The 21131-nt window shown below is 40.2% G+C and overlaps 1 protein-coding gene across 1 annotated transcript in view; it reads right to left on the bottom strand.

The window, feature by feature from the left end:
- Positions 1–21131, bottom strand: part of LOC126354054 (heparanase-like) — a 300990-nt gene that overhangs the window by 118210 nt on the left and 161649 nt on the right. Inside the window, exons 4-5 of the mRNA XM_050003411.1 lie at positions 16017–16248; positions 3609–3742 (exon numbers count right to left, since the gene is read on the bottom strand). Of these exons, the coding sequence (XP_049859368.1) occupies positions 3609–3742; positions 16017–16248 (366 nt within the window). The remainder of the gene's footprint in view (positions 1–3608; positions 3743–16016; positions 16249–21131) is intronic.

Here is a 21131-nt window from a genome sequence, read left to right as displayed (position 1 = left end):
CCAGTACTGTTGCATTCTCTGCCCATGTAACTCCTTCCTGTCTTCTGTCCAGGGGTTCCTTTCCTGCAGGGCTTTTCCTGAAATCCTCAGACTTCCTTCAGGGTACATCTCACAGACTGTCTGCTCTGGAGATCAGTTATTCCCAGTTCTTTAATGTCCTTTTTAGTTTCTGTCAGCCAAGTGGTGTGAATATTCTTGTTTTTCCAGAAGGTGAACAGAAGGTTGGTCAATCTGTTTGAAGGCAGTCTTGCAACATGGCTATAGAAAGCCACCCTTCTTTTTCTTGCACAGTGAGAGAGCCTCTCTATATGTTCGTAGAGCTCCAAGTAAAGTCACCTTCTGAATTCCCCATCTTCTTATTCCGGACCAAGGGTCTTCCTGAGGATCCTCCTCTCTCTGACTTCCAATTTCTCCATCAGACCTCTCCTGTCCATGGAAAGAGATTCCATGGTATAAAGGGCTTCTGATCACATGAATGATCTGTAGTACTTAAGTTTCAGGTTGTGCGACACACATTTTTTAAGGTTGAGGGTTTGTTCAACGTAGGATCAGGTCTTCCTGAAACCTCCCTCACATTCTCCCAGTTGACTATCCAGTTGACCTTCTTCCCTTGTTAGTAATGCTCTGGAGAGGATCTTTTATGTTACCGGAACGAGAGAACTTCCACAGTAGTTGTTCAGATTAGTAAAAACTCCCTGTTTGCGAAGCTGATGGATCAGAGCCATGTTCCAATCAGGTGGTAATTTCTCTGTTTCCCAGATGTTCTATATCATCTTGGTGAGCTTGTCACGGTGTCGCTTCCAGCACATTTCCAGAGTTCAGCAATGATAAGATTCCTCTCCAGCTGCCTTATTATTCTTTAGAAGTTAAATGATTCGCCCAACTTCTTCCAATGAAGGAGGCAGTGAGTGGAGGTTTGGTGTGGTTTGTTTGTAGTCGAAGTCTTCACAGGGTGGACCACAGTTGTGTACATTTTTAAAGTACTGAGCTAAGAGGTGGCAATTGTCCTTGTCATCAAAAACCAGTTTGCCCTGCGAGTCTCTGAAGTGGAGGCTTGGCAGACTGTATTTTCTGAGTGTCTGCCTGGAGGTTCTGTTGGAATCTCTGGAGTTATTCTTAGCAAAGCTCTTTTGATTTGAATTAGTTGGTTTTGTGTGAAGGTCCACTTGGTTCCTCGAATTATCTTAGCTGTAAGCCTTCTTTGTTCCAAAAAGTTCTTCCAATTTTTCTTGGTCTTCTTATAATTCCACTTCCCCCAGAGTGAGTGTCTTTGTACTATTGCACTGTCACAGTCTTCACTCCACTGCGGATGCTTCCTTCTTGTCATGAGGAGGGCGGGTTCATTGGCCGTCTTCACAAGAGTCTCCTTCAGTTGGTCCTAGCTGCTGAAATCTGTTCTCTTCAGTCTCTGGCTTACTTCTTGTCTGTTATTAAGTCACTCCAAGTCAAATCTTACCATCTTGGAGGTTCTGTGTACTCTAGTGTTTCTAGGCTGGAGTCTCATTTTGATCTTTTGAGAGGTAGTGGTCTCAGCCCAGACTGGCACTTCTTAATACATTCACATTTTGTATTTCCTTTTGCTATTTTCTTGAAATTTCCACATGCTTTATCTGGAATTCACCCACGTTGTTGTTAGGTGAAATACAAGTCTTCTGATTCCTTGGCAGGTGTTTGAAGGCTGTAGACTTCATGACCAACCCAAAAGTCCTACACAGACCTACCAACCATTCCCCATTGCATTTGGTATAGTGAAATGGTACAACATATATAGTCTTTCTGCTAATGACAGAAAAACAAGCTTTATTCAGTTTCACACAACCTCTAAAGATGACCAATCTGGACTGCCACTGCTTCTGGGATTCAGAAGGTGCAGCTGACCCAAATCAAATCTGCCCAGTCGATTAACAATGAAGGCTGGTGTGCTGGCCAGAATGGTTGTGTATTTTAGACCATTTCTGACATCTGACAATGTAAATACTGGGCTGGCAGCCATGCACAAACATTTTGAAAATGTTCTCACACTTTTACATGGAATAACACTAGCTACATGCAGCAGGGATACACGTATTTCATCTCAGGGAGAGCAGTGGTGAGGCCATTCAGCCATCTTCTACCCCTAACACTACCACATACAGATTAACACGCTGACACCATGAAGTTACAATATAGGGCCAGGAAGAAAAGATGAAGAAGAAAAGCAGACAACCTATAAATATGAAGAAATAGAGAAGAACTAGGTGCCAAGCAGATAGGTATTTTGGATACTTCAAAACACCTGGGCTTAATACTGAAAAAAACTAGACTGGTCAAACAATACCCTAGATCTGTGCAAAAGGTTGTGATCTGCAACTTGGGCTTTATGCATTGTTAGCTCTTATAGAAACATTGTAATTATTAAATAAATTTAGGGTGGTTATTGTCATGCTATTATGGCACAACCACCTATTGAGACGACCAACCATTGGCTAGAAATGTGTTATATGTACAGAAAAGAGCCATTCATTTTTTTAATGAACTTAAAATCCTCCTCATCCACTGTGCAACATATATTCTCTCCTGTGTGTTTCCCAAAGGAGAAATGCCCCTTTCAGACCTAATAGTCTGTATCATAGTCATGACACTAGAAAAAAAGATGTCACCTACTGAGAGCATACAAACCTTAGTACGACACAGAAGAGGGTCCATTTGAGTGATAAAAGATTTTTAACACCCTCCATTCACAAATTAATGTTTAGTGAATGGTGAGCTCTTCAAGTTAATGCAGCTCCTATTGCAAAGATCATTTTACGCTGTAGAAGAGTTTGAGGAATACAATATATAACATCCATGTACCTGTAACACTCGGATACATTCCCAGATTAATATTTGGGTGACTGTTTATTTACTGTTGTAAATATATTTAAATATTTTTATTTTTCTATAACAGAACCTAAGCCGTTGGTATCTTAATATGAAATTGATTAATGCTGTTTACACAATACTACCGAATGTAACCACAATAAACTTATAAAATAGACACTTATTAGTGACATAGCGACAACATGGATCACCAAACAAAAAGCTAAATAAAACAAAACCAGTAATAAAATGTGAATTAAACTGTATCATGACAATATCGTGGTAAAGTGTTTGATTAATTCCAGTGACCCTTTCCAACCCTAAAAGTCTCAAGGCTATGGAGCACATGATTTCATTTTTAATTGGCACACTTGTACATTTGATTCTATTAGAAATCTCCTGTACTTCTCTGATGGTACTGGGGAGCTGTAATACTATTCTCAAAAACAAGGATATTTTAAAGCTCCTACTCTGAGTTTTTATTTTAGTTCCACATTCGTCTTCACCTTTCTATTTAATTCATTATTTTTGTGCTGTATCTCAGTTATCTGCAAGTTATTTGTCTTAGATGCTTAGAAAGAAACATTAAGTTCCAGCAATCCCTGTAACAAAATACTGTTATAATACCTGTGATCTCTGGTGACAGACTGCACTTCCTCTAGCCAAGTGAAAAGTGTTTATTTCCCCTTTAGACTTTCAGCAGTATCTAATTTTTTATCCAATGTATTAATATAACTAATTTGTAAAAGTATGCTGTCTGGTTTACTTACTTAACCATAGTGGTAAACTATTGTCCACAGTATGTACAGCCAATTTCATTACATTTATTTCATCCGCAAGTTGATCCAGCACACTAGTGTTCAGAAAGTCACTCAGCTTTGCAGTTCTACCATTCACATAATACCTAAATGATGAAACGTATAATTACAAACAAGTATGTGTCATTAACATAACTAATTTATTCTGAAGATGTTAAAAAAAGACAATAAATGACTCTTAAAAAATAATTATTCACTGTTATACTTATTTAAGGTAGAGAGGGCCACATGACTATAATTACAACTTTTTAAAATAAATCCAGTTAGGTGCATGTGGTACTATTCTATTTTCCTGTTTGCACTTGAGGAACATCATTACTGAAGTTTTGTGTATTGCCCAGCTCTATTACTGTTCCACATTTCCCAGAGCAGTATTGAAATTATTCCTGTTAACCTCTTATTGTAAGGTACTACTACCCTCTGAAGATCCTTTTATATATAACATGCAGACAAGCCCACAAAAGCTCTATCTTTCCATTTAAAGAGTCACATGAAACCCTCTGGCAGGCGGTTTGAGCAATGTTAATTTAACTACAGTTGTTTTCTTAGAAAGATCAGCTGTCTGGACATTGTCAGTTGTGTGTTAATTCCTTTTGCATTCCAAAAGGAAGAAAGGAAAGTAAGTCAGGGCTTAATGTCCAGATCACAAAGAGATTGATACAGATGGAGCACAAGTTCGTATTGGGGGTCATTTTCTTCGAAATACCTCATTATGTTAGAGCTCAGAATATGTTCTAAGATTCTACAACAAATCCATGTCAAGGATAATGGACAGTAGTTTTGTGGATCACTTCTACTACCCCCTCTTGTAAATGGGAGTGACCTCTACTTTCTTCCCACTACACAGAACGGTTTTCTGTTCCAAGGATCTATGATAGATTATAGTTACAAGAGGGGCTAACTCAACTGCAAACACAAAATGGAATGTGACAGATATTCCATTGGGCAATCGAGCTTTTTTCAATTTTAACGATTTCAGTTGTTTCTCAATGCCAATGACACAAATATCTATTTCACTCATCTTTTCAGTGGTATGATGATTAAACTGGGGCAATTATCCTGTTTTCCTTTGTGAAGGAACAGTTGAGAATGAAGTTAAGCATTCCAGCTTTATCTTCGAACTCTTTCATAGAAAAACAACATTATCAGAAACTGAGTTTGCCTTGATGCAAAACACTTTGTTATTTGTTTGCTTATTTATTTTCCCAAACTATTTTCGCCAACTGCAACCCCAAGTGTATACTGCTGACATACTAAGTTCACCTTTTAGTATCTGTTTACTAACAGGTGCTCACACAGTTGCAGATGACATCATGCACACTGAGAAAAAATGGCAACAGAAAAAAGCACAGGAAATATGCCACAAACAGCGAGAATAATACTTAAAAACATGCCACAACATACAATAAATAAAGTAATGTGAAAGTATCCATAGAAAACTATATTTCAAAAAATGAACAGTAAAAATATAATAATGTGTTACTGTGTCTGTATAACTATGCTATTTTTCTGCATGTTTTGGATCTTTAAAAACCCACTGACGATGGTGGTATTTGGTCGCCAAAACTAGTTTGGTAAATAAAATAGGCAAACAAATGACAAGGTGTTTTGCATCAAGGCGGACTCAATTTATGATATTATTGTATTTCAGCTTTTGCTTTGTTGTTGTATTTCAGATTTTGCTTTGCAACATTCAGCTTTAGTTCCTGTCTCATTTACAGATGACTGGACAGCAACTCTGGTGCCAACAACAGCCTTTACATGCAACCAGAATTTATTTGCATTTTGTGAAAGATCATTTGACAATATTCTGCTACAGCAGTTATTGAGGGCTGTACACATTGCTCTGTTGATGGCCAAAAGTGTTTCATTTAACATCTCTCTATCTATATCGCTATGCTTTGTTTACTCCTGTTGTGCAGTTCCACTATGAACTGTTCTACTGGGTACATAATTATTCAGTGCATGTTCCACTATTGCTTTAAACTCTATCCATAGTTCCTTTACATGCTCTCTCCATGCTAAAAGTTTCAAGTTCCTCATTGAGATATGGCACTACCACTTCTTTATCTAGTTCACTGAACATATATATCTTTCTAATTGTTTCAGTTTTCTGTTATACTTTGGTAATCATTGTTGCCATAACTGTCTGTAGGTCAACTCATAGTTTGTAGTAACGGATGTCTCATGTACCACTGTCGCTTCTCCCATTATCTGTTCCAATTGATAATAGTGTGTCAGAATAATACCTGTTGGAAGCCTCCATGTGAGCATGTGAGTTCGAATCCGTCTAAGATAAGCATTACCCCCCCCCCCCCCCCCCTCCCGGATATATGTAGCAGGAAGCAATAACTTGGTTGACACTTCCAGGAACACACAAATTTGTAATTTTAACAGTAAATCACATAGTCATACACAATGCCTCTCTTGCAGCATATGCCACTGGAGTTATATGAGCCTCTCTTTCATGCTTTTGCTCTTACTGACTAGACCTGTTCTGTGAAATGTGCTGATCTTCTCTACCAGTTCTGCTTCATAAGGGTCCCAGACAGAGGGACATTACTCTATTATTGGACTAATAAGGGTTCTGTATGGTCCAAGTGGACTACACTTCTTGAGGATACTTTCAATTAATCTCACTCTGACAGATGCCTTTCCAATGGTTAGTTGTATTTGGTTGTTTCACTTTAAATTGCTCGGTACACATACTTCCATACATTTAATACATCTGACTTTTTCCAGTTGTAGTTTGGAAAATGTGAAATCTAACAATAACAGAAATATCTCCCTATTTTTGCATAATGCATTGCATTTGTTTATGTTTAGAGTCAGCTGCTAATTCCTGCACCAAGTAATGATCTTCTGATGTATTCCTGCTTCTCTACATACAACTGTTTATCTGTCAACAGTCTCAAGGAGTTTCGACAATATCTACTAGCTCATGTATACCATTTCCTGCCACTATGTGATGCTCAGTTGAGTGAGAATCAATCTTTATCCTCCTTTCAAAGGTTAAGTCCAGTGTCTTATCTACTGTACACACCCAGCTTGTGTGTACAGAAAGATTAAAGAGCTCAGTTGTTGGACCTGACAGTTCATTCAGTGTAGTCTACTGATTGAATTCCTATCTTCAACAAGGAAAATACTACAGCTCCAGCAGCTAAACACCACATAAAACTGATTTTAAAATGCATAAATGTGTCTTTTCTACAACACACCAAAACCATTTATCTATAAACTCTGCATTTGTGTGCAAATCAATATTTAAAGGTGGTGGTGGTGGGTAGTGTTTAACGTCCCGTCGACAACGAGATCATTAAAGACGGAGCGCAAGCTCGGGTTAGGGAAGGATTGGGAAGGAAATCGGCCATGCCCTTTCAAAGGAACCATCCCAGCATTTGCCTGAAACGATTTTGGGAAATCACGGAAAACCTAAATCAGGATGGCCGGAGACGGGATTGAACCGTCGTCCTCCCAAATAATATTTAAAGGTTAACAAGTTTACAAAATACAGAAGCACAAGTTGCTCAAGAAACAATATTTTGCAATATATGATAATAACTGGGATGTTCACAAGTGATGTACTATTTGGCAAAAGCCATAACTTTGTTTTAAACAGAATATGTTAACACATGCAATACTTAAAAGACACATGTACCCCAAGGTATAAGTTCCTGCATTATGTGAGTGCTTCCTTTATTTGTCCCACTACACTACAAGCTATTCCATTATGCTGTGTTTAAATCTCTTAAACAACACTCAACATTTTCACTTCAATGTGAATAAAAGAAGAATGTATGAAAAGACAACTACTATCTGGAAAATATGACTATGTACTAGATGAGTTAACATAGGCTACATCGTTTCAAGCACATGCTTAGCCAGATGACTTGTGAATCTGCTAGTGATAACTATTTGTTACACAGCATTGTTTCATCAGTGACTTGCACTTCTGTACATCAGTTAACCTTCAAACATTAACTGCATGCAAATGAAGCGTCTTAAGATAAATGACCTAGAGAGACAGTAGAACAGCCATCTTCGTACATTAAAATTCATTTTATTCAGTTTTAGCCATTCTAGCCTGGCTACTTTCCTTGTTAGAATACACATGACTTTCCCTGTAAGGAAGAGCAGGAGGTGGTGGTTAAGACACCATGTAATTGTAAGATAAAACCAGAGGACCTATACCAACACATGTTAGATGTGTGATTTGTATATAAAGTAATTAAGATGATAGGATAACGTTCCCATCCATCAATGTAATAGATTTATACTTGGTTGTCATAACAAGTTAACATTCTAGAAACTTTCAGTGGGACTATCAGTCCACTTGCATAACATGGTGATATGTACTGCTACTAAATAACAAAAGGAATAAAGGTAACCATTCACTATATAGTTAAAGCATTAAATGGTCAGCAAGTGCATAAATAAGACTGAAAATAGCTAGAGAAATGTCCTCCTTCAGAATCTGTTAACACAAAATAATCACAAGTACATTGTCCCAAATGAAATTTTTATGAGTCAACTGTTCCTAACACATGCCGAAGTTAGTGATAACTATTCCAAACTACGACAATTTGTTTCTAATTCAGACATGCCATGGGAGAAAAAAGAGAAAGAAAGAAAGACTGTTGTAAAACTACAGCAAAATAAGCATAAAAGTAAGAATGATCAGAAAACAGTTGATCTTGATTAACACCATTGTGGCATCGATAGGTCACACGGCCACATAAAGCATGATCTTTGAACTCTAACTGCTCTGATGAGCAGTCATGTTAATGTTGCAGTCAGCCTTTGTACCTTGTACAGCATACACATGTATCTTTCTTTGTGCTGAAATGTATGTATGTATAGACATTATGGGAACAGTTTGTTGCATATACATTTATCCGTATTCCTGTTTCCCACACTGGTGACCCCGAAGTTTCTATGTCTTCCGCAACTTCCGTGCTGGTTGTGTGGGATCAACAGGTTTTACGTTCAATGCCATGGTTGCCTCACCCAACATTTTATACGAGGATTTGGAGGCTCAGCTACTACTACCAGGCCACTCCACTCCCCTGCCAAAGGACAGATATTCATGACCTCCAATTGAGTTAACCCCAAACTTTGCAGGTTTACAACGGCCGAGTGTTGTGTCATTACCTCAAACAATGGACTCAGGTTTCGTGTCGCCAGACTGGGCACGCCAACATGTGAAAAGTGAAGTGGACTATTTCCAGAATTGTGTAACGATCGATCGCTTTTGTAGTGTTCAAAGGGACCCAAATTCGCACATGTGCTTCGATCCTCTAAGCGCCATAACGTCGGTTACAGTAGTGCTCTATGCAACGCCGTCATTGCTGGAAAATGTACACGTGGTCACTGCTATCAAGCTATGCCAGTTTTGCCTTCCTCACAATTTAATAATGGACATTTTTATACATCAAGTTCACCAGGCTCAACCACCAGATCTGTCAACCAGTTTCTCGACCATGTAGGTTCGAGCACAACTGACGGTGCTTCGCCACCCAGGGATGTTGTACCATGACAATGTGACTGCCAGCAGGTTTCACCAGTGATTTATAGACCTACCACACGGGGTGCATGTCGGATGTGCACAGAAAACTCTATCTGTTGCCACACCAAGCACCGAACCATAACCCCCCCCCTCCCTCCCCCCACCCACGACTCACTCACGGGGGGCCCCAATTCTGACCATACATCCTCTCACTCATTCTGCAGTACTGTCTGCACCCAGCCTTCCACGTCATTTCCAAGGTGGACAATTTAAGTATCTCCGGTCTAGTTTACGGGCCTACCTCACGCACCGCTCATCCATTTGTTCCCAAGGTAGTGACCTTGCCTGCTGTGTCGTGCTTCCATGAATCATCAGGGACATTGCAACGGGCTGTTGTTCGAGATATGTTTGCTAGTAACACGCCCATGCCCACGCCGAAGTTACCCCGTCTGCCAAAGCTACCTCCTTTATACAAGGACAACCCTGTTTCATAGTTGCACTTGTGGAGCACCTTTTCGAGTTACATCAGGTGACTGATGACAACTCTAAATTTCTATGTCTCCTCCTTTCACCACCGCCGCTGCCAAAATACAAGTTCACCAAGAAGACAATATTGGACCTTCTTGCCTGCTCGCCACAGGTATTAATAATCAAGATCCTGTACGAGGAACACCTGGGGGACCGCACTCTGTCGCAACTCATGCACCGCCTTCGGCTACTTGTGAGCAATCAAACAATATCGAACGTTACCCTGTGGGCAGTATGGTCTGCCAAGTTATCTACCGACCTGAAGATACACCTACTACCACACTCCTTTGAGTCTATCGGCTCTCACCTTCACATCACAGATCAGCTGTATGCACTACTGCAGCAAAACAACCAACACACCTCTCACCGCTGGTTGGCACTACGCCGCCTGTTTACCGGCTGCCTGCGGGCAGAGGCAGGGTTCATTCCGGCTCCATGCCATCTACACCACCGGGCAGTACTCGTTCACTCTCTCCTCTTTCCGAGCACTCAAGAATCACACAGGCACCAAACATCCCGGTTTATATTCCGAAACAGATCAACGAGGACAAACCTCCTCCACTGTCACAATCATCGCCACTGCCACATCCAGCTCATCCGTACTGTTGGTACCATAAGATTTTCAGGAATGAGGCCAAGAAGTGCACATTACCTTGCCAGCACCTAAACGCCAACAGCAGGATCTAATTGACACAGAGTCCTGCGGAGAACTTTACAGGCATCTTTAAACATTGCACTCCATCCACTGGTCCTCTCGACCGAGTGTTCATTTATACGTGACCAACATTTCAACGTGGCTTGTTTTCCTAGTCAACACAGGTGCTGATAAGGTTCAGTGCTACACCACCCTTCTGACACTCAGATATCGTGCTCAGGCACTTATGCTCATTGTTCCATTTCCGTCACAACATGTGATTTGGTTCGTGAATGCTCCACCCTACCGGACAAAATTATGACCTGTGCCACTAATTTTCTGTCAGAGTATGGCGCAGCGGCACAACTCTGTCGACAAAACGACGAGTTGAAATAATGCATTGCTCACACTTTCGACAAGCTCACTGCGGCTCATATCTTGCTGCTGCAACTGCAGTCCACAGTTCCTTCACCTGATTGACCTTCATCAGCAGACACCAGCACAGACACTCATCAGGTTAGTTCAAAAACATTCATTGCATGTGACAATTTGTGTTCAGTGATCTCTGCACCCACCACACGCCCGCTAAGTGCAGTGCCATGCGATTCAAAACGTGTGCTTTTAATAACAGTCGATCGTGTGAAGTGAACACATCCAGTCAGCAGGCAGCCGCCGCACGTGTTGGTAAACATTCCCCCTCTCTCGCGCACCAACCACGTGATTCGGTGGCCATCGCCATTCTTCGTGTGACACCAACGCCTCTCTAGCCCGTGCAGGTTACTCAAGGCAAAGCTAACAACAGTCACTGCATGCTCCAATCCACTCCATGCTGCGCACACAGTTGACCTCTCCAGACAAGTGCACACCGCGCTCACGTAATAGGCATGTGACTTCCTTGCTGCCTTTTCTCAATCACGTTAATGGTTATGCCTCATCGCACCCCAATCATCCCAAAACTTCACGTCAGGACTTTACTCAGCCTCGTGTGCAATTCTCAGTCTCTTCCATCACTGACAGAGTGACACTGCCGGCCCTCCTATTAGGTACAAGGCTAGACGCCTCAACCCCATTAAGTTGCACGCAGCCCAGCAGCGAATTAATGAACTTCTGGAGGCAGGCATTCTAAAGCCATCGGACAGCAATTGGTCTTCACCGATTCACCTCATCGCCAAACACGATGGTTCTTTTTGAATGTATGGCAATTACAGATGCTTAAACGCTCATACCATAATGGACAATTACCCAGTGCCGAACATAAATGATTTCACCCATATGTTATCGGGCGCCATATTCTTCAGTGTGACTGTAAACGTGTCTATCACCAGATTCCCATAGCGCCGGAATACATTCCAAAGACCGCTATCATCATGTGACTCAGTTTGTTCCAACAAAACGTCATGCCATTAGGTTTAAAGAATACGCTACAAATGTGGCAATGTTTCATTGACTCAATCTTAAGACAGTTGAAATTCTGCTTTGCATACCTGGATGATATCCTCATTTTCAGCAAGTCGACTGAGGACCATGAAGATCATTTATCCCAGGTCCTCCAGACCTTGAACTCCAACGGTGTTAAGGTCAACAAAGATAAGTTCCAATTATGCCAGTCTTCTGTGACATTTTTGGGTTACACCATCTCCACAGATTGAATGGCAGCCTCCCAAATCCCGCATGCAGGCTATCATGTCATTGCCACCCCGGGCTACGTACAAAGAACTCACACATTTCCTCAGTACTATAAATTACTACCGTCGACATCTACCTTCTGCCGCTGTCATGTAGGCCCCTCTGATGGACTAGCTGTCCGGCAAACAGACTTCAGGCCTTACGCTAGTCCGTTGGACTGAATCTATGCTAGAGGCCTTCAGGGCTCTAAAGACAGTATTAGCTCACTCCATCATAATCGCCCACCCCAATCTGTCTGCCGAGTTGTTCATCACTACGGATGCCTGCGACATCGCAGTCGGGACAGTATTACAGGAAAGCAAAGGTGACACAGTTTCAACCCTTCATTACTTCTCTAAGAAACTGTCTAAAGCACAGAAGAAATATTCCACTTTTGATAGAGAACTTCTGGCAGTCTATGAAGTCATCAAACACTTTCACCCTTACATTGAGGGCCATTCTTTCTTCATCCTTACTGACCATAAACCACTGGCAGACACCTTCTGCAACCCTCCCGAGGACCCACCCCTCAGCATTTCTGCCACTTTACTTCAACCTGGTCTCTCAATTTACTATGGACGTAAGGTACACCAAAAGCAGGGAAAACATCCCCGCTGGCAAGTTTGACATTCTGCAAGGACATTTTCATCGTGTACATGTCGACCTTATCGGCCCTCTGCCACCGTCAGAGAGCCACAGATATATCCTCTCCACAATTGACCGCATGTCTCATTGGGTGGAAGCTGTTCCTTTAACCAACATCACAGGTCCCTTTACCCAACATCACAGCAGAAACCTTGGCCAAGGGATTCGTCTCATCATGGATCGCTAGGTTCGGTTGCCCACCCACCTTCACTACTGACCAGGTTCGACAGTTCAAGTCTGCACTTTTCATGATTCTATATAAGCTTTGTGGTATTAAAAAAATTCATACAACAGCCTACCATGAACAAATCAACAGTTTAGTGGAACGATGGCACCACAACCTTAAAACAGCACTCAGGTGCCATGACTGCCTCTGGTCTGATGCGCTTGCTTGGGTGTTACTCTGTCTCTGTTAGACTTTTAAACCTGACTTACAGGGAACCATCTCTGAATTTGTTTTCGGCAAGAACCCAGTTATACCTAGGGAACTTATCCTGCCTCAAGCATCCGAGGATTCCCCCACCTCCCCAGACTTTATTAGTAGAGTGCACACCCACTTTAGATATGCACGGCTACACCTACCTCTCAGCTCTGTCATTCCCTGCTGGACACTTACGTGACAACCGCACTCAACACATGCTCCCATGTTATACTCAGGGACGATTTTGTTAGCAACCCCCATACCTCAGCCACTTTGAAGTACTCCGGAGGGGTGAGACGACATTCGACATTATGGTTAAAGATCACCCGCAGACTATTCCGCTACACAGGCTCAAGCCTGCTTGCATGGACTCTGATGCCCCTCTGCCGTCCCAGTCGGATCATCTGCATGAATTTTCCATTGCCAAGCCTGATAATGAGTTAGCTCATCCCATGGTAGGGTCTTCTCCTTCTGATGATTCGTCACCGCAGTTCGCGGGTTTCCCAAGCATGTCATCATCCGCCTCATGGGCATGTTTTGATGATGTTTCACCTACTGGAGAGACTTGCTCCCCGACTTTCAACTTGCGCTGCAATGTAGCACCTAACTGCGTTGCTTGTCTCCATCAAGAGTTCGTTCGTTCATCTCCTCAGATGGCTTGATCCGCTTTAGGGACAGGCATGCTTGCATTCCACACCCCTCCCCACACCTCTACTCCCAGGCCGGCCGACACATCTTTTACCCCCAATGGCTGGCTGATTACGATGTGGACCTGGAGTCCATCACCGCACCTTTGCACGCCGCCCTGACTGAGCTGGAGCTTCCAGTTGTGTTTGCCACATCGCACTACTCACTCCAACGCCGACACCCACACGACCTCCCCTCAGACCTCACAGGCTGTACTCCGCCGTACTGCAGGGGGAGGGGGACGGGGAGGGGGGGGGGGGGGGTGCGATAGGTCACTTCGACTACTCGTAAAGCATGATCTTTGAGCTCTAACTGCTCTGATGATCCGCCATGTTAATGTTGCAGTCAGCCTTTGTACCTTGTACAGTGTACATGTGTATCTTTCTTTGTGCTGAAATATATGTATGTATAGACATTATGGGAACAGTTTGTTGCGTATACAGTTATCCGTATTCCTATTTCCCATACCACCATTCATTCGATTTTTGTAATTGGATTTGACACTAGGAAAGTTTACACAAATATGACTTCAAAATACCTCTCTCATAATTAATAGAACAACATGAAAAAAGTGGGTTTTAACCTTTTGGGACAGATTGAAAAGTTCTCTCATTTTCTGGAATATTTCATTTCTGATGATAAATCATGAGTTGCCTCGTAAAACTCAAAAACTCATATCTTGGTAAGGAAAAGTGACAACAGACATCAGCTTAGAAATTTAGCTATCACAAAAATCAAATGCTGGCTGACTGAGTGGTTTTATGGCCAGAGAATTACCTACAAGGAATTCACAATTCAAGGTCAGATGGTAAACTAGCATTTTTACCAGAATGTACTCTAGTCTTGGAAAATTGGCCATTCACACAAATTTAAGCATTGAAACTTACTGGCAGACCAAGACTTGAACTCGGGACCTTTGTCTTCCACGAGCAAATGCTCTACTGGAAACTGAACCATTGTGTACAAGTGGTTGCTTCAGCATAACAATGTACCTCATCACACTGTGCTCTTTTGTAAGAAAAACACTATCTTGGTTCGACACCTCAGTTAGCTCGAGACCTTAGTTTTTGTGACTTCCTTCTGTTCCCAAAACTGAAAACTCATCTGACACAAAATGATTTCTTTCATTTATTTATATTTCTTCCACTGGTTCTCTTTGTCAATTATGCAATGTTATATAATACTTGAAAATAATCCACAGTGAAATGCCTAAATGGGAAAAAATGTAAATGCTATTATTAACTTTTAAACAGGCGCAACACGCAGTTTTTTGTTGATACCCATAATAAGTAATTGGTTTGATACATTCTACTGAAATGGTTACAGGAATATATCATGCAAAAATAAAACACTTTTATTAAAAAAAGTAAATTGTGGCCCAGGTACATGTGGACTATTCACCAGCACTCAGGATCATTTATTAATGAACAAATTAATTTGAATGCTGTGGTATGGTTGCTAAGCACTTGGTATGCATTGGGTGCCTAATTAAGAGTTATTCTGAAGAAGTGATTGATGAAATTCATGCTATGATGATAGGAGACTACGCCAGTAAGATTTATATGATTGTTGAGATGATAAATATCTCATATGAATGGAACATAATATCAAGAATAAAGTTCAGCAAACAAAGAAGCTGAGTGCACTAAACAGGGTGCATTTATAAACCGCAGATGAAAAGTATAACAATAAATTGTGTAGATACAAGTAATAATATGGAAGACAGTAGGTGCTGTTAAGCGAATGCAGACGAAACTGCAGCTGCAACAGTGGGTTGGCAATGACAAAAGTGACGTAGGCAAAAACAATTTGGTGGGAGGGAAAGTGACAGCAACTGTATTTTGGCCTCACTAGGTACCATCATGGTAGTCTATGGATAGTGTATTTTCACAAAGCACAAGGAAAGAAAAAATGTCCATCATGGTCTGTTAGTAATAACTGCAGGAAACTCAAATCACAGTGGCTAAATTAGGTTGAATCATCTATACATGAACATTCTTTTCTACTTCTCAATTCATCTAGGCAATAAGCTATAAATTTTGGAAGAATAAATAACAATAAGTAGCCTTCCAAACAAACATTTCTGTTGTGTCTTACAGTACATTCAACCACAGTAACTGCAGGAACAATTTGCTTGAAGTGCTTGAACAATGTGACCTAAGCTAATGAGAAATGTGAATGTTAATAAGGAGTGATTTTGTTTACTATGTAAGTGGAAACAAAATAACAGTTACCAAATCAAATATGATTTTCAATTATTGAGACTGAACATACTGGTGAAATGTAGCAGCACGGACAGTACCATTAGCAGCCTTCAAGAACTTGTGCATAAAACTGGCAGATGGCAACTGAAGTAGTTTAGGTCTCGTCACATCTGGTCCCACTAAATTAGAGTTCTTGTAGCAGGAAGGAAATTCATCCAGCAATCGACGCAGTTCTTTGAAGTCCTTCCCAAGCTGTTTCGCTGATATGTTGACACCAAAAACATGTTTGAATGAATTTGGTTCTGTAAAATGAAATAAATAAGATTATTGTAACCTTCCATATAAATGTATAATAGATGATTCTACACAAATTCATAAACTCCTCATGATGGGCACTTTAAATTACTGTGGGGCACACTTATTGTGATAGTCAAAATATGCACTGAATTAAGTTGTATAGTATCAATTTTTTTTCTTTTCTTTTGGAAAAATTAATTTTAATAGCTGCATCGAAACTTCTCAGATTTGTTACAGCCACATGAAGAATCACGCTATCATTTGGTCCACTGTTACCAGAAGAACATAATTGATGCATGCCCTGGAAACCATACTTGCCATTTTAAAATGAGAGCACAAAATCACTTATTGTATTTTTAAAATTTCTTGTCAACCACATTAATAAGCAGATATCTGTCTAAAAAGTTAAGCATTCTGACTACTGCTTCATAGTTTATTTATTCTTTTGTGACATTTGTTGTAAATAATACACTTCAGTTCAAAAGGAACAATAATCTGGGCAATTACAATACCAGAAGGAAAAATGATAATCATGACCCCACACTACCGTTGCCTTTAGCACAAAATGGGATGTACAATGCTGCAACTACATTTTTGATCACATATCCAGTGATATAAAATGCCTGTCAGCCAGAAAAATAAAATTTGCAACAAACTGAATAAGTTTCTCCTCGACAACTTCTTTAGTATGATGGTACCCTATCAAGACAAGCACCCAACTCATGTAAAATATAAGACAAAAAATTTTTGTGATTATATTATTTTATTCTATAGGATCAACTCTGTAAGTACTAAATGGACAGAAATGCTGGTATACATAGTTGACAGTGCTGCGGCTTTGGATCTTATAAGGGGACTGCCCTTTTGCCATTACCGATTACATCCAAATTTATGGTGTATGATGGGCTTGTCCAGAAGTAAAAGTGACAGACGTGGGAGCTCCAGATGACCAACTGTTTAGAAAATATACCATTTTTGGCATGGATTAGGAGAGGCATGAGCCATTTATGTTCAAAAAGTTTCCAGGCACTGACTGCCGCAGGGAAAAGAGTAAACAACGGTAACCCAATGGACAAGGGGTTGAGCCCCTCTGGGGAAACTTTTTATTTTATTTTCAATTTTTACATTTCTTAACCTGCAAATAAACTGAAATAATGCTCAATATACTGTATTTATTAATATTTTCATAAATGACATGAAAAGCGAAGGCAATGGATGATTTGGGATTGCAAACATATTTCCAATAAAGAATTATACTTGCAGTATCCACGATGGTGCTGCAAATAACTTTCCAAGAAGGGATTTTAATTAAAGCATCCAATCAAACAAGTTAATCAGGAATTCTCACTTGCTGACAATAAATTAAATACTCTTTAACATCACGTATAACAAAATATCTCCATTTGTATATTCTCTTTCCAGGCAGCCAGTACCAATCGACTAATAACTGAACACTGGACCATTGAGGGACAAAAGTAGTTCTTGTAAAATGACAAGATATAAACAAAGTAACCCACTCATATACAGTGCTCTATGCTACACCGTTTCTGGAAAATTATTGCCAACAGTTATATATGCCTGCAAGAGAGTAGTGGCTCTTTTGGACTGAGGATTCAAAATACCATGGCCGAGTACATGGCAAAACACAAATTTATTATAAATGATTGAAGCAATTTCATAAATTCACTATAGCTACATTAATTTATACACTGTCATAAAACCCAACAATTATATAGAAAAACTCAAGAAGTTTTGTACTGTACACTTCAGATTTCTGTCACAAGAGCACAGCAGTGAGCAGTTAGATAAGATGGTGACAGCTGCCAAAGAAACATGTTGTGCTTGAAATGCCTTCTCATCAGTCTGTCGTAATAGTGCAATGATACTTCAGAATGAAGTTCAACAAATATCCACTAACTGTCAACTCCATTCAGGATGCCTCTGCAAGCGTAAATCAACAGGTTGGCTTGCAGTGAGTGAAGGAACGGCTCACCACAAGTTTCGCACATAGCCCACAGAAGTCAACGAAAATATCAAGCAACACATTGCTAATGACCATTTGTAAGATTTTACTGATATGTCTGAAGCCTTGCCACTTGCAACTACTACAGGCCCTGACTCTCAATGACAAAGTCATATACTTTGACTTTTCGGCACAGTTGCAAAAGCTTATGGATGAGGATGGATTTTATGAGAAACTCATCTTCAGTGACGAAGCAAGATTTCTTGTTAATGCCAAAGTGAACACATTATCATGCAGCACATTTGGTTTTCACCAAAAATTAATGTTTTGTGGAATCTTAACGTTTTGTGGAATCTTAACGTTTTGTGGAATCTTAACGTTTTGTGGAATCTTAACGTTTTGTGGAATCTTATAATTTAAAGTTTATGGTCCCTTTATCTTCTATGAAGAACATTAAAGGAGACACATTTCTGGACATTCTGGAAAACTGGCTCATGCCATAACTGGAGACTAACAGTGTGGACTTCATCTACCAAAAGGATGGTGCTCCACCTCAGTCCATTATGATGTTTATGAATTCTTAAACATGAAACTGAGAAATGTTTGGATTCGTCTTGGTGAGGTTGATGTCCAGTAATTCATGTCAAGGCCTCCATGCTCTCGCGACCTAACAACATGCAACTTTTTTGTATGGGGTTATGTGAATGAGTCAGTGTTTATGTTTTCTCTACCAACAAACCTACCAGAACTGTGAGCTTGCATTAAACTGGTTTTAAGTATATTGGTAGGGATAGGGACATGCTGCACCTAACATGGAAAGAACTTGATTATTGACTTGATATCTGTAGAATCAGTAGGGGTCACACAGGCAGCACTTGTAATTGATATAACAAAAAAAAAAATTAAGTTTCCTTTGTGTGTGCAAAGCTCTGTGACAGTATGCCAACTAACGCAGCTACAGAAAATCTGTGAGACAGCATCAATCATTTATAATAACCTTGTATAGGAATTTGTGATTACTTCATTACATCTACATCTACACGACTGCTCCATAATTAGCAATTAAATGCCTCGCAGAGGGTTAATCGAACCATCTTCAAGATATTACTCTACTGTTCCACTCTCGAACGGCACACTGGAAAAATGAACACTTAAATCTTTCTATGTGACCTCTGATTTATGTTATTATGACGATCATTTCTCACTATGTAGGTGGGTAGCAACAAAATACAGGGTGATCAGAAAGCCAGTATAAATTTCAAAACTTAATTAAGTATGGAATAATGTAGATATAGAGGTAAAAATTGACACACATGCTTGGAATGACATGAGGTTTATTAGAACAAAAGAAAAAACAAAGTTCACAAAATGTCCGACAGATGGTTCTGGACAGCAAAAAAGCTACCGCGACGGGTGAGAGGTACGCCGATATGTTACAGAATTGCATCATCCCCAGCCTGGCTGATAAACACCTGCTGGAACATACGATGTTTATGCATGATTACGCTCCACCCCATATTGCTAGACGTGTGAAAGATCTCTTGTGCGCGTCGTTTGGTGATGTTCGTGTGCTCAGCCGCCACTTTCGTCATGCTTGGCCTCCCAGGTCCCCAGACCTCAGTCCGTGCGATTATTGGCTTTGGGATTACCTGAAGTCTTAAGTGTATCATGATCGACTGACATCTCTAGGGATGCTGAAACACAACAACTGACGCCAATGCCTCACCATAACTCTAGACATGCTTTACAGTGTTGTTCACATTATTCCTCGACTACAGCTATTGTTGAGGAATGATGGTGGACATATTGAGCATTTCCTGCAAAAAACATCATCTTTGCTTTGTCTTACTTTGTTATGCTAGTTATTGCTTTTCTGATCAGATGAAATGCTATCTGTCGGACATTTTTTTAACATTTGTATTTTTTTGTCATTCGAAGCACGTGTGTCAATTTGTTCCTCTATATCTACATTATTCCATGATTTATTCAGGTTTCAAATTTGTACTGACTTTTTGATCACCCGGTATGTTCACACTTTGAGGGAAAAGTTGATGCTTGAAATATCATGAGAAGATCCTGCCGTAATGAAAAATGCCTTTATTTTTAAACTGCCTCCCCAACTTGTCTATCAAATCCATGGCATCCTCTCCCTTATTTAGTCATAATACAGAACATGCTGCCCTCCTTTTTCAATGTCCTATGTCAGTCTTAACTGATGCAGATCGCACACTGAACACAGTAAAGAGTAGACCTGTTGCATTTTCTAAGTGTTTTGCCAATAAATCACAGTCTTCGACCCCCCCCCCCCCCCCTCCCACCTCTGAGTACTATTTATGTGATCATTCCAGTTTAAGTTATTCATAGCTGTAATCCCTAAGCTGAATTGACAGCCTTTAGATTTGTGTGATCTATCACGTAACCGAAATTTAGCAGATTCCTTTTAGTACTCAAATGTGGATGACTTCACACTTTTCATTATTTAGAGCCAACTGTTAATTTTTTCACCATACTTCTATCTTTTATAAATCGTTTTGCAATTGATTTTGATCATTGATGAATTTACAAAATGTCTAAACCATTTGCAAAAAATCAAAGTAGGCTGCTCAATTGGCTCCTAAATCTTTTATGTAGGTCAGGAACAGCACTGTGCCTTTAACACTTTCTTGGAGAATACCAGATATTGCTTATCTTTTTTCCCATGACTTTCTGACAATTACTATGAACTGTGACCGTTCTGACACGAAGTAATGAATACAGTCACACAACTATATTTATTTATTTACCTGTAGACAACTGTTGTGTTATATAGGCATCATCAGATGGTTATACAAATGATTATACATAAGGTCAGTAGTTACACAGTTATACAGATTGTGGTTCAAATGATTACACAAAAGTTAACATATGGTACATGATTATGCAAAA

This window comes from Schistocerca gregaria, chromosome 3 (genome assembly GCF_023897955.1).
Source record: "Schistocerca gregaria isolate iqSchGreg1 chromosome 3, iqSchGreg1.2, whole genome shotgun sequence".
Taxonomy (NCBI): domain Eukaryota; kingdom Metazoa; phylum Arthropoda; class Insecta; order Orthoptera; family Acrididae; genus Schistocerca; species Schistocerca gregaria.
This window is presented reverse-complemented; position numbering and strand designations above follow the sequence as displayed.